Here is a 14,459-nt window from a genome sequence, read left to right as displayed (position 1 = left end):
GCGCAGGGGCGCGCGGGGCGCGCGGGGCGGGCGCGGCGGGCGCGGCGCGGGGCTCAGGACGCGCGCGCGCCTCGGCCTCGCCCGCGCACACGCGCCTCCCGGAGGAGAAAGAGGCGGGCGGGCGGGCGAGCGGGCGGGCGCAGAGCACCGCGCCGGCGGCTGCAGCGGGCCGGGCCGCCGCGAGGGAGGGGCGGAGGGGCGGAGGGGCGGGCGCAGGCCGGGAGGGGGCGGCGGCGCGGCGAGCTCGCTCGCGGCTCTGGGAGAGTGTGGCTGCGCGCGAGCCGGCGAGCGGGTGAGTGCGCCGGGCGGGCCCGGGAGGCGAGGGCCGCGGGGGTGCCGGGCGCTGCGAGCCGGGGGAGGGTAGCTGGCGGGCGGCGGCGGCGGCTCGGGCGCGGCCGGGATGCACCTTAGCTGGCGCCTCTCGTTCCAGCGCGCGGGCGGCCCGAGGCTCGGCGGCGGCGGCGGACACAGCGGCGGCGGCGGACACAGCGGCGGCGGCGGCGACGGCGGCGGCGGCGCTGACACCTCCCACCATGGACAGCTTCGACTTAGCCTTGCTCCAGGAATGGGACCTCGAGTCACTGTGGTGAGTCCCGGTGCTGGTCGTTTGGGGAGCCGCGGCGGCCCCGCCTGCCCTCACCTGGGCCGGGACGCCGGGTGCCCGGCCGCCGTGGGGGTGGGGTGGCTCGGGGACAACCGCCTCGCCGGCCGGCTGCTTCCAGCCTTGGCGGGCTGGATGCACGGCCGCCTCCCCGTGAATTCGTTAGTCTCCGGTCCCGTCCCCTCCTCTCGGTGTTGTCTGCGCCAGGTCAAGGGGCCAGTGGTCTGGCTGCCACAGGAGGAGCGCAGCGGTGGAGAGGGGAAAAGAACCGATTTTTTGAACGTGTCACTGATGCCCGAGAGCCCACCCTCATCCCGCAGCCCCTCTCAGCTACCTTCCTTCGGATTGTGCTCCCTTCCAGCTCCTGGAGAATCTCGGGCTCACCCCTGTGACCCCCTAGAGTTGGTACCGCTACGAAGTGCCCCGGGAGGATGCTCGCCAGCCTTGCTCCTTGCCTGCTCCCTGCTTGGCTGCTGCATCCTTCCTCTGTCCTACCTCACTCCCACTCGAGATGGAAAAGTGAGCACCCGGGGCAGGAGGCCAGTGTGTCTCGGTGCCCGAATTCCAGAGGCCTTGGCCCAGGGAAACTCATTTCCCGGAGATACACAGTTCCTTTGCACCCTTTCTTCACACATCCTGGTGGCTGAACTCCTCTCAACTCCACTCTTTTTTTTTTTTTTTTTTTTTTGTCAAGCTCAAAGCTGGCAGCCTGGAATGCACTTGGGGTTCCAGTTCTCGCTGTTCTCGCATCAGGGAGAGCTTCTGTAGGTAAATCACAGGTAGATGCAATTTAATTCCAGTTGCGGTTGTCTGAAAAATCCCATTGGCTGCCTCAGCATCCCTCGCATTTCCCCCATCCCTTAAATGTTTCCAACCAGCCCTATTCAGGTGGTAAAATTACTGCTTGTATATTCCTGGAGGAACTTGTGTTATGTTTAATATTTACGGGGACGAACATCTGCTGGAACAAGCATATTAACTGCTCTCTGTTCTGCCTCTGGTAATCGCTGATTGTAGAGCTGAGCGTTTCCCTTCTTTTTAATTCAGTAAAGAGTTCACATGTGTCTAAAACTGCGAGTGGTGTGCACATGAATATGCAATGCACAATTTTAAAGCCAAACTGCTTTATGATTTATGGCTCATCCATCGATGGTATGTAGACGTGTGGATCTCCGCAGTGACTTAGGCTCAAAGTGACTTATTTTCCCAAAGACAGGTGTAACAAAATAAACTAGACACAGAGCTCGCGAATTATCGAGCAGTTTCTTATAAAAGATCCGATGGTGAGTACAGCTTGCTCTGCATAATGTTGGAGCCTATAAAACACACAAGGATGGGCTCCAATGTAATAAAGCTTGTATATATTACACTGGCAACTTCAAAGAGCTAGTGTAGAGAGAATACGGAACATGTTATTACTCTATAAAAGTTGCTAATTACTGTGTTGCTGCTCCTGGGTTATTTCAGCCTTTCATTTACAGATACCTATTATTTTACAGGTTTACCTTTTGAAATGTTGGTTTCTGGCACAAATTCAATAGCTTCCCAGATAACAACTGTATTTTAAAAATTACTTTTGCTTTTTAAAATCTAGGCAGGCTTGTTGTCAAAGGGGAGAACTTAATATTTTGGACACGTTTTAATGCTGCGTATTCACTTTCTGGTTCAAATTGAACTCCTGTATGGTTTTTGTAAGTTGTGTTCTGAGATTCTCAGTGGTAATGGCGTAGTCCTTTTTGTCAAGGGCTCAAGCTGTGTCTTCAGTTCCCAGTAAATGATCTTGAACACTGTGGAAGAATGCCCGGTGAATTGTTGTTAAACTTATATCTGCTACATACATACATACATACATACATACATACATACATACATACATACATGAGACCAGGTCTCTCAGCATAGTCCTGAAACTTGCTTTGGAGACTGGGCTGGCCTCAGACCACATAGATTTTTACCTCTGCACTGACAATGTTGCACCATCACAGCTGGAAAGCAGTTTTTTTTTTTTTGTTTGTTTTTAAAGCCATTGTACACTCAATCAGATTTGTTAGCAATATGTAGTTTCTTGGCTTAAGAAAGCATGCTAGATTTCTTGATTGCAGTATAGTCAAACAGTTTGGCTTAAGAGAATGTTTCTTATTTTGCGAATATAGAGTTTACATTTACAAAAGGTTATCTTTAGGTAAAGTTAAAGATAAAACAAACTACTTTGGCTTGCATTTCAAATATGTCAGACATTCTCTTAGTTATAGACCAATTTTTGCCTGACATTTCTAACTCAATTTCAGGATTTAATTAAAATTACAGTTTAGTTTTAAGCTCATACATGATCAAAATACTATCTATCTATCTATCTATCTCTCCTCTCTTTCTCCAGCTCTTGTTTGTTTTTGAAAGAAGGTCTTGGTGTGCAAGCCTCACACTCAAGGTAATCCTCCTGCCTCAGTCTACTGAGTACTGGGGTAACAATCATGTACCCCCTCATGCCTGACATACTAGATTACTTTCTCTGTGTCTGGTATTTTCATATCTGTTATCTTCTTCTTTGAATCTGATAATATCTCAAAAGTAATTGACAGTACTCTCATTTTTATAGATAATAGGGGCTTTAAACTATAAGGTGACGGTGCCAAGACCAAAATGACAGCAGATATTTTAAGTCTAACACTTGCTAAGTACTTGTCAGAGGTGTGACCATTATATGTCCTAGATCCTTTATTCCACAACAAGAAAATTACCACTTAAGTACTGCTGTTGGTCTGATTTTTACATAGAGGAAAATTGAGGATGCGTAGTCAGGTAGCTTGTCCGAGTTCACACAGCTCAGACTTGATGAAGGATTAGCTTTAAAGTCTTCTTTTCTGATATCAGGGCTATGTATTTTCTAGAGCCCTGCAGATCTCTTCCAGCTGAGAAAGAATGGCTTTACAAGAACTACAAAGCAAGAGCACTGACATCTGCAACTTAAGGCTGTGTCAAAATATTAAAAGAGAAGGTCAGAACCTTAAATGGTGTTGATTTAAGAAAAGAAAATCTGAAAAACCAAAAGCCATGAGTTAGGAGTGGTGCCTGTTAATTCACTTATGAAAGGAGACATAAATTTTAAATAAAGACCACTGAACAATCCATTCTTTCATCATAGGAAAAAAGGTCTTTGAAGAGAGGAGTTGCAGATTAATAGCCAGAGTGTCTTATTTTGATAACTGAACAACGTTCTCTAATTGGTAGACATCCAATCCTGATCAAACAAATTACACTTTATTAGTTGCGACTGTGGCTTTGAGCCTGTGTATGCTTCTTGTACATGCAGGAGAACACGCATCATGGGACTATAGATGGAATATGAAACAAAAGTATGGCCAGTGTGATATAATCAATTGATGGGAGCCCTTGGGTCTGTCTTCTTCCATCCCTATCACCCCTATTCAGAAGCACCCATGCCTGGCTTTTCAGGGTGGGTCTTCCAGCAGGAATGATCAGATGCCTGTTCATTTCACCCTTAAAATGGAGATGGATGTCTCTAAGAAACATTGTTACCATACTTCCCTGTCCTTAAGAAACACTGTATGCAGGGAAGTGGCCACCCTGCACAGGACCCTGCAGCTTCTGCAGACCTGGGTCCTAAGCAGAGGCAGTTATCTGAGGGAGCAATGCCTCCCTTCTGTTCCCTTCTGCTCTTTCTCTGGGGGTTCACACATTTTGCCTTAGCTGTTACAACATCAGGGTCTCTAAAGTGCCCGACACACCCACTGTTGCTTTTGTTTGTTCTGTTCATGCGTCTTTATTGGTCATCTATAAAGTATAACACCTTGTGGTAGTGTCTGTAGGGGATGAAGAACTGGGTAAGATGTGGGCTGTGCATTCCTTGTCTAGTTTTAAAGTTGGATGAGAATGTAAATGCAAAAGGAAGCTTTCTGCTCTAGAGATTCAAAAAAGATTACTCCCATACTTGGGACTAAGGTGGGTGCTAGACAGGCGTTTTTTCATTACTACTACTACTACTACTACTACTACTACTACTATTACTACTACTACTACTACTACTATTATTATTATTTACTTATTTTTTTAAAGACTTCCACAGAAAAGGTGGACTTTGGATTAAGCTTTGGGAGACGAACTGACTTTTAAAGATGGTGGGAAAAAAAGGCATGGGGCATCTTGAACAAAGGCTTTTGGGTTTTTTTGTTGTTTGTTTGTTTGTTTTTTTTGTTTAGTTGCTTGTTTGTTTGTTTGTTTTTGTAGCTCTAAGGGTGCTTTTTATTGAGCACAGTGAAATTACCTATGCTATGTATTTTAAACACACAGCCTGGTCATCATGAGATGGTTTGCCAAATGAGAAAAGTTTTCCAAAACCAACTAATATTTACTCTTCTCTTCTCTACATTAAGAACACTTTTTTATTCCTAGGGAGAAAGTCAACAAAGATGGAATAATAACTCTTAAGACTTTGCTTAGTGTTCATTCTGACCCTCACCCCCACAGACTTTACATAAGCCAGCGTCCCTACATTTCTGTTCACACAGGCATTCTACGCCCTTCAGGACCAACCCTTTGGAGTTGTAACCCAGGGGGGAGAAAGACAGCTCAGCAGTTAAGAGTGTTTATTGCTTCTCCAATTGACATGAGATCAGTTCCCAGCACCCACAGGAGGCAGCTTCTATCCACTTATAATTCCATCTCGAGAGGACTCCAATCCTCTCTTCTGGTCTCCCTGGGCATTTGCAGCATACATCCACGTGGACACATCCACATACATAAAAATAAACGTTCTAAAGGGAAAAGAGATTGTTACACATGGATGTTTCAAATTGTAACAGATGGGTGTTTCATATCCATCAGTGTTCGTGTGGTAGTGGTTTGCATTGGACAGGCACCACTGGCTTAAATGTTTTGGACCAAACTCACAGTTGACACACAGTTAACACTGCAACCCAGTATACCTGTGAACATGAGTACACATGACGGAAACACAGTGTCAGCCGGAAATAAAGTGTCAGGCGATACCTGGTGTGATGTATGGGATGTATTCTCATATCTTCTATATCAGATCTCAGATATTTCCTTATAAAAATTTTTTCCAGTCATAGATTAAACCCCCAGGCCCCCAAGATGCAAAGGGGAGACTATTAGGAGTTTAGAGCATTGTGGGTTGTCCTGATGCTTTTTGTATTCTGATGTTAATTCTGTTTCTTCAAGAGGGACTCCACCCCCTACCCCAGCAGTGGATCTTGAACTCAGGTGATCTCGTGAGCCTTTCCCCCATTTTAACTGGTCAAATAAAGGCTAGAGCCCATGATTGGGCAGTGGAAGGAAAAGGTAGGATGGGAGGCCTTTGAGAGTGGAGGCAGGTAGGAGGAGGGGGAAGAATGAAGGATAGAGGGAGGAAGAGGAGGAGGGTGTGAGGATGGAACAGAGCCACGTGGCCAGCAGAAACTACAAGTAGTTTAGATGTGCCCAATCGAGGTATATAACTTATAAATTAATAACAGTTTGTGTGTTTTCTGTAAGGCTTACTGGGGTTGGAAATTACTACAGCATTAACTCTATATCTATACACCTACACACACACACACACACACACACTCTCTGAAATACAAAGCAGGCACTGCCCACTGGAGAAGGCACGGGCACATCCTATTGAGGGAGTAAAAATTCATGGCTTCGTGGCACTGAAATGTATTCTGAGGAAGTAGAATTTCAGGAGGAGGAAATAAAAGGGAAGAGAATCCACGTGGAAGGAATAGCTCACATAGACACGGAGGGAATGAAGCGTGGTGCTTATCTGAACATAAGGTTATTAGCTAGGGCAGGATGAGGATGGACTGCGCTCCCATCAGGCTGCTGGGGAGCAACAGCGTCCTAACCTGCTGAAGGATGCTGCTGAAGGATCAAGTGATGCTCTTGATTCTTTTCAAGTCTGTCACTCCAGGAGAGGCTTCCATAAGGCCCTAGGGTTCCCAGGCTTTTTACTAGAAACAGACCTTTTCTTCCATCGTTATCAAGCTTCTCTCTGTTGCTTTTCACTCTCCTGATGCGTCAAAATGGCCCACGAGGCATGATTGGTGGGCCGAGTGCATGCATCCTGAGTTTCCTGGAGGTATTTCTAGGAGAGCCGGCTTGGTAAGCTACCCACACTCTCATTGGCTGAGAGTGACGACATAGTCTTTGGAGGCGACTTTCATTGGTTGAAAGTGTTTGCCTGCACCCTGCCTGTGCCCTGTCCTGAGCACTTAGCAGGCTCCAGGGTGAATTGTGTCTTGGAAATCCTTCCTTTCAAATGTGTGGTAGTGTGGAGGAAGCTGGAAGGAGAACATGGACCTCTTGTTTTGTGAGAGGCAGCTACAGGAGGCACCCCCGGCATGTGGCATGGGTTGAGGAGAGTCGGGTAGGCAGGCTGGTTAGTTCAGGATGTGGAAGTTGAAGGGTGCTGGCGTGGGAGACAGGGCTGTGGGGATAAAGGGAAGGATGCGCGTTGGAAGTCTTTGGGTTTTAATCAGATGCCTTTTGGTGACAATAAAGATGCTATTACGTGTGCGGAAATGGTTCCTTCCTGTGTTCCAGATTCTCTTTTGTGGAATGTAGGAGGGTTATAAAATGCTAAAAATCTATTTTGGGAGAATGTCCCTGTGAGCCAGACCGTCTAATCAATGACTCTGCAGATTAGCAACTCAACAGGCCCTTCCTCTTAACATCGGCTAAAATAGTAGTCACGTTAGACAACAGATCAATTCCTCAACATGAAGTACTAGATTATTTTGTGCGTAAATGGAATTTCAAGGTTTGAAATAGATTTGTCTAAGTTTTCCTAGTTTTGGGGGAGAAAGCCTGGGTGGCAAAATCAAGGCCATACAAGAACATATAATATCATTTGATATAAAATAACGTTCCTCGTTTTATTCTCAAGTAAAAATCTGTAACTTTACTTTCAACATTGGCTGTTCCTTTTTGTTTGGAAATGGAATTTGAGATCTTGGATTCAGTTGGCTTCAACCTTGCTTTCTATTGGGCTCTGAACAGCTCGGTTTCTTCCCCCCCCCAGTACAAGTCTTGGCTTAATCACTTAAAAGCAATGATGGCGTTTGTTTTGCTTGCCCTACCTCATAAGGTTGTGATGTTCTGTAATCAAAGCATCAGTTACTCTGTTAGGGTCAAATATGGTACTTTTATACCCTTTGCTTCCTTAAAATCTCTCTCTCTCTCTCTCTCTCTCTCTCTCTCTCTCTCTCTCTATATATATATATATATATATATATATATATATATATACACACACACACACACACACACACACACACACACACACACGCACACAAGCTTATTGAAAGACCACATGGGGTCTGCTTCAGCAATATGTCTGGCACACAGTTCTTGGCTTGACATTGCAACCCCAGGGACATGCTTGACTGGAGACTAGTTTTTCTCAGTTGTGTGTCACAGTGCAATAGATACATGTGGTTGTACTAGCAACTTATGTAGACCTATGAACCATTGCATAATCTCCCATGTTTCACTGAGAATGTATTGTATTACTAGCCATTACATCAAAAACTTCATTTGGCACCGTGGGTCCCGTAATATTATGTCAGGCTAGTCGCAATTTGGGTTTACTAGAAACAAGATACAGTTATACCAGGCTATGAAGATACCACCCCACCTAAGAGGTGAAATGACTTTTAATCTCAAGCCACTAATACCTGGGATAAGATAGGGGGCCTTGGGTCTGAAGGTGGTACACACACTGGGTGTGAGAATTTATCAGTGGTGTGACTAAGGCCGTGTCAAGACATCATTGCCTAGATAAATGGACCAGCGGTAGTGGGCTATCCCTGAGACTCTGTGCTTATTAGCTTTTATCAACTTGACACATTAGAGTCACTTGGAGGAGGAAACTTGAATCAGAGGAAATGCTGTCTTCAGACTGGCCTGCAGGCTTGTCTGGGTAGGATTTTCTTGACTAATGACTGATGTGGGAGGGTCCAGCTCATTTTGGGCGCTGCAGCCCTTGGTGTGTATGTAAGAACAAGAAAGCAGGCTGAGCAAGCCTGGAGAGCAAGCCAGTAAGCAGCATCCCTCTACAGTCTCTGCATCAGGTTCCTGTCTCTAGCTTTCTGCCTAGGCTTTCCTTCCTGGTGGGCTTGTAAACCAAACAAACTCTTTCCTCCCCACATTGTTCTGGCCCTGGTGTTTATGACAGTAACATGCAAACTAAGGTAGACTCCTTCCAGCTCTACAGTCTGAGCCCACTCCCATTACTGGGAGGCAGGAACCAGAGCACACAGAAGGCATTAACTGTAGTCCCTTGGGTATCTCTCCATTGCCGTTTTTTTCTACTCACATGTGGAGAAAGCCAGGGAGGGGACTTAAACCTCTTCATAGAATTTCTCCCCAGGAGGCACATTGTTAGCGGAGGTAAACAAAAATGACTGTAATTTGGAGACTACACTAACGTATCAACTCACAGTTATGTGCTTACCTTGATACTGAAAATAATTTTATTTTTGCTTTTTTATGGGCAGGAAATTAGTTTTCAGAAACCCCCCTGGGGGTTGTAATGTGAGCCTGTTAGTCTTAGTTAAATTCTTCTTGTCATACCTGGGCTGTTTACCTCAGTTAGGAAGTGACAGAACACATTTTCAGTCAGTGTTCATTGAAATGTTAATTAGCTCCCTGACAGGTAGACAAGGGAAAAAAAAAAAAAACAAAAAAACAAAAAAACAAAACTTCCTGTACTAACTCAGCCCCAATTCCAGGAAATAATCTGGTTTTGTTTTTAAATTGGAAAAGTACATTTTTACTTTTGGGGTTTTTTTTTTTTTGTTTTGATTTATTTTGTTTTGTTTATTTGTTTTTTTCTGTAGAAGGTATCCAGGGGATTAAGGACCCAGGAAAGGAAAGCTGTTTTGAAAGTAGAGGTCAGTGTGCTTAATGCACCAGGGAACATCTGAACTTTAATGGGTATCCGGATAGCTCAGGGAGCTCGTTAAAATATAGATTTTAATTTAATAGAACCAAGGTGGGGCCATGAGCTTACATTTCTGATTGGTTCTTGAGTACTGACATGTTCTCACAGAACAGACACCGACTTGTAAGGACGGAAATCACCCCTTTGAAAAGACGCTCTTTCAGAGGGCTTTCTATTATTCTCTTTGCAGTTCAGGGGGACTTGTATAGGAACACTGTTTCCTAGAGCTGGGAGGTTACATTTACAGGCAGCATTTATTTTATTGCTGTGTCCTTTTTAATACAATTCTGATGAACGAGAGGGTGGTTACTTGTATCTTAATGAGGGCAGGCTGCTGAAATGGACATAAAGCCCTGAGTAAACACACTTTGTTACAAATAGGCTCATCCCCTTTTATAGCCGTTCAGTACTTGTCAGTGAGCCTTGGTCAGCTGTTGCTGCTGCATCTGATGGGGGCTCTGGGAGTACCAAGATGATCCTAAGACCTTAAGGATCTGTGGGGACTCTAACAGAGACTCAGCAGCTGCTCAGAATGGAGACCAAATGTCCCGTTCTTTCTCTGCCACGATGCTTGGGAGGAAAGGGATGCAGGTCAGAGTTTAGGGGGTGGCAGGAGTTTAGAGAATTATTGCCCTACCTGGTGACCATAGTCCTAAATTATGACTTTCCTAGTGTCCTAGGAGAAGCCTCAACTTCCCAGATATGTTCCACTCTGCCATTACCAGAGAACCATGGATCAATTAGGTGGGGAAACTTCACCACAGTTTCCCTAACAAACGCAATCCTGTTTCGGTAGAAAAATAAGCATACTTGGGACTAATAAAATACAACGTAGCCATCACTGTACATTCTGTGTGATCTGTGGGAAGGTCCTTAGCTTGATTTTATTAATGAGGATGTCCTAGTACATGTGGACACACACTTCTCCTCTCTGGGATTTGAACAACTTAATGTTTAGGGTTTGGAAAAGAAAAATGACTTTTTAGGAGTAGTGGGGAAGATTGAAATCTGTGGCCTTCCTTGGGGCATGCCAATTGGTGAAAGTAGGGCTTGAGGAAGTATTTATAGTGTCAATAGAGCCTCAGATCTTATTGTGTTCTTTGTGGACATGCATGGTACTACCTTGTGTGCCGTGGACTGCTATGCTACCCGACTAATTGTGTGCGACTATGTCTTCAGCCTGCACTGTTTTCTTCCTCCTCCTCCTCCTCTTCTTCTTCAAATTATTTATTTTATGTATGTGAATACACTGTAGCTGTCTTCAGACACATCAGAAGAGGGCATCAGATCCCATTACAGATGGTTGCAAGCCACCATGTGGTTGCTGGGAATTGAACTCAGGACCTCTGGAAGAGCAGTCAGTGCTCTTAACCGCTGAGCCATCTCTCCAGCCCACATTATTTTCTTCTACTTTACCTTGTTTTCTATTGTGAGGAAGAGGAAAGGAGACTGTTCAGGGGAGCAAGCATGTGGTTACTGATGTGGCTTGTAACTTGCGACATCAATTAATGCTGTAGAAAACAGTATTAACTAGCTAAGAGTATGTAATAGTTGGTCATAGAAACAGTCCCCGTTATCATTAGATAAAGGACCCAGAGCTTTGTTCTGTTGGGTCAAGAGATCTTAAGAAAAAAAGGGAACAGCGACCCATTGGGTGCTGAGCCTGAGTGGCGCTGTACAGGCAGCTGGTTCAGAGCTCTTGCTTTGGTACATCAGCCTAGCTTGCTTTTCTCCCAACATGCCCCACAGGATGGAGTCTGCCCCTGTCCATGGGATGGAGGCTGCCTTTGTCATTTCTTGGAACATGGGCTGTGCGAAGTGTGGGAGGAGCTTGAAGACTTGAATTCAGCCTGAGACGCTGGCGCCGCTGTAGTGCCAACCCTGCTGTTACCTACAGAGAAGCCATGTGTTCTGAGCGCAGTGGGTAGACAGGTCTCCCGAAGCTTCATGTCTCCCAAGGATGCTGAACCTCTGGTCCTTCCACTCTCTGAAATGCCCCTCTCCTGCCCTGCTGGGAGGGAGAAACAAGGACTCAAGTGAAGTGAAGGCTTGGCACTGCACACCCTCCTAAGGGACTATGGGTGCTGTCTGTCTGCTGGGACACGGACTACACCATCCACTGAAGTGACCCAAAGCGCCATTCAGCCATCCTTGAGTGCCTTTTCTCTCAGATTAAAACTTCAACCTCCATTGTCCTGGCCCTGTGACATGGGTTGTAACCTATGTCCCATCTGCGCTTCCTGTGCCCAGCTTACAAGGGTTCCTGTAAAGTTAGTGGGCCTCCACAGGAGAGTCAGTTCAGAGCTTCCCGCAGAGCTGAGTCCTTCCCGGAAACATGGCTGTGGCCCATGAGGCCAGGTGATTCTTGTAACACAAGGACTGTCTGTCTGTATGTCTGTCTGTCTGACTACTTGTCCTTGGAGATAATTTCTCCTCCAAAGCCTGGTGGAGCTTTTTCTTGGAAGATGTCTTTTCCTTCCTTTTTCCTAAGTAGAATTTGGTCCTTTGGCATGACTGGAATCCGTTTTTGTCAGGAAAGCTGGTGAATTTTATCACCTTACCTTGACTTAAAGCTCTAACATTGAGTAACAAGTTCCAAGTTCAGATAGAAAATTTTTGGAGAGGTTGCCTCTGGGGAATGAGTAAGAGCACTGTGTAGCAACCCATATGTGAAGAGGCCATAATGAAACCTGTTGCTTTGTTGTCTAACCTGAAGAGATTGTGTGTGTGTGTGTGTGTGTGTGTGTGTGTGTGTGTGTGTGTGTGTGTTGGGGGGTGTTAGATATATTTATAGTATGAGACAAAATCTAGCATTTTAGCTTCTAATATTTAGATAGATAATTAGTTACATAAATTAGTGTATATTACTTTCCTTATCTCTATCCCTCAGTGAGATGAAAGCAATATTTTAGAACCCAAAATACCATACGCAATAACGCAGCACAGTATGTGTACAGTCTAGGCGGCTCTTAGCTGCTCTTTGTAACTTTCTTCCTCCGGATCTATAGATTTCAGGATTGAGAGGGCAATCACTGGTTGAGCCTGACAGATAAGTGTGACTAGACCTTATTTCTAGCCTGGATGTATTTCAGATACTTGCAAGAGTGGTTTTGACCTGCCTGGCATCTCAGGATGTTTAGGGGGTGGTACCATTTAGAGATTAATGACAATTCACAGGTCCTAAAGGATGAATGTGAGGAGAGGTACAAAGTAGGGCCCCTGTGGTATCAGCAAAGGTAGAGGAGGAGCAGCAGGCATGGCCATGCTTGGCGGTGACGGTGGTTATATCTGAAGGTTTGTGTAGCTGAGTGGGGAGGAATAGCAGGAGAAGAAGCCAGAGAATGAAGTGGGGACTTGTTCCAGAGGGTCCCTGCATGGCATCCCAAGGAGCCCAAACATTTTCTTGTGGATGGTCAGCCATGAAGGTAAATGAGTAGGTGAATACACCGGTTGTGTTTACACGGTGGTATTTCTAGAAGGCATTGTAGACAGGAAGAGCAGATGGAGTGGCAAAGGTGAAGTAACACATTGAACTATGCAGTGTGTAAGGCCCATGTGCTGTGCTTTTAGAGGGGTGTATAGGAAACTGGCCGCAAGATCCTCACATGCAGGAAGAAGGCAAGGGGAGAAGGCTTGGGGATTCTCAACATGTATGTGCTGGTGAAAATGAGAGGGTGGTCCAGGAGGAGTGAGAAGAGAATGAGAGAGGGAGGAGTGAGGGGAGGATGGGGATCAGGAGGAGTGAGGAGAGGATGGGGATCAGGAGGAGTGAGGGGAGGATGGGGATCAGGAAGAGTGAGGGGAGGATGGAGATCAGGAGGAAGGAGGGAAGGATGGAGTTCAGAAGTGAGGGAAGGATGGGGAGCAGGAAGATTGAAAGGAGGATGGAGATCAGGAGGAAGGAGGGAAGGATGGAGATCAGGAGTGAGGGAAGGATGGGGAGCAGGAGGAGTGAGGGGAGGGTGGGGAGCAGGCCTGGGATTTTTGGGAGCAGCAGTCTAGAATGGAGGATGAAAAAGCTAGAGAATGGAGGGGCCAAGAACTTGGATACAATGCCAGATGCACTCACCTAGTCATCTGTCGTGTCCTGGATGGGCAGTGGGGTGAAAAAGTGGCTGGGCATGGTGAGACAGAGCTGCGAATGTCTCATTTTTGAGGGAAAAGGAAACAGATCTTGAGGCAGCTCTCAGAGGAGGATGGAGGGGCCTGACCCAAGGTATAGGACCTTTGGTTCTCCTTCCTCCCTGGATCTCTCTCTTCTCCTCTGCCCGCCTCCTCTTCTGCCAGGAAAGGGAGCTTCTAAAAGTAGTCACAGAGCTGTGTATGGAATATGCCCCGTGAAAAGGTAACAGATATGTATTTCATAGTTATTATTAGTGACTTAATGAAAGTCTGCAGAAGCCACTTCAGCATAAATCTCTGTCACACGTTCTGAGATTTAATTAGAGTGTTTTGAAGGTAATTTTGATTCAGAAGTAATTGGGTAAGGCTAAGTCACCAGAAAAATTGTGAACTTGTCTAATTGGGGAGACTTTAAAATGGTTTTTTAAGAATTATTTTCAAACTTCAAAAAACACAGCCAGGAGCCCCGGTGTATTATTCCGACTGACATTGGTGGTAGAATCCTTCTCGAGGGGTGGTGGGCCGGTCAGCCTCTGAGCAGTTCTGAGGCTCTTACTGACAAGCACAGGTCATGAGTCTTTAAATATTTCATGTTATTTCATAACCTGTAAAGTAGGTTCTGTCCTTTCATTCTGAAGAGAAACAAAGGAAGGTAGCACATTACACAGAACCCATAGCTAAGGTGGTGGACCTGGGATGTCTACTCAGGAAGTTTATATATATAGTCACTACCCTACAAAGAGCTCCACTTAGTGACAGCCATCAAGTGTG

At 45.8% G+C, this 14,459-nt stretch overlaps 1 protein-coding gene across 6 annotated transcripts in view; it reads left to right on the top strand.

Annotated features, from left to right (window-relative positions):
- The first annotated feature begins 240 nt into the window (after positions 1 to 240).
- Positions 241 to 14,459, top strand: part of Aff3 (ALF transcription elongation factor 3) — a 457,478-nt gene continuing 443,259 nt past the window's right edge. For 4 of the 6 annotated variants that reach the window (XM_039083844.2, XM_063267370.1, XM_063267371.1 and 1 more), the window contains exon 1: positions 454 to 586. In XM_039083844.2, coding sequence (XP_038939772.1) covers positions 534 to 586 — 53 coding nt within the window. In that variant the 5' untranslated portion in view covers positions 454 to 533. Of the gene's footprint in view, positions 293 to 430; positions 587 to 1,295; positions 1,381 to 14,459 lie in introns of those variants that run through there. The other 2 variants (NM_001413892.1, XM_039083846.2) reach the window with 2 other exon arrangements.

The sequence above is a fragment of the Rattus norvegicus genome, chromosome 9 (assembly GCF_036323735.1).
Source record: "Rattus norvegicus strain BN/NHsdMcwi chromosome 9, GRCr8, whole genome shotgun sequence".
Taxonomy (NCBI): Eukaryota; Metazoa; Chordata; class Mammalia; order Rodentia; family Muridae; genus Rattus; species Rattus norvegicus.
The sequence above is the reverse complement of the archived record's forward strand: the minus strand, read 5'-3'. Positions and strand labels throughout refer to the sequence as shown.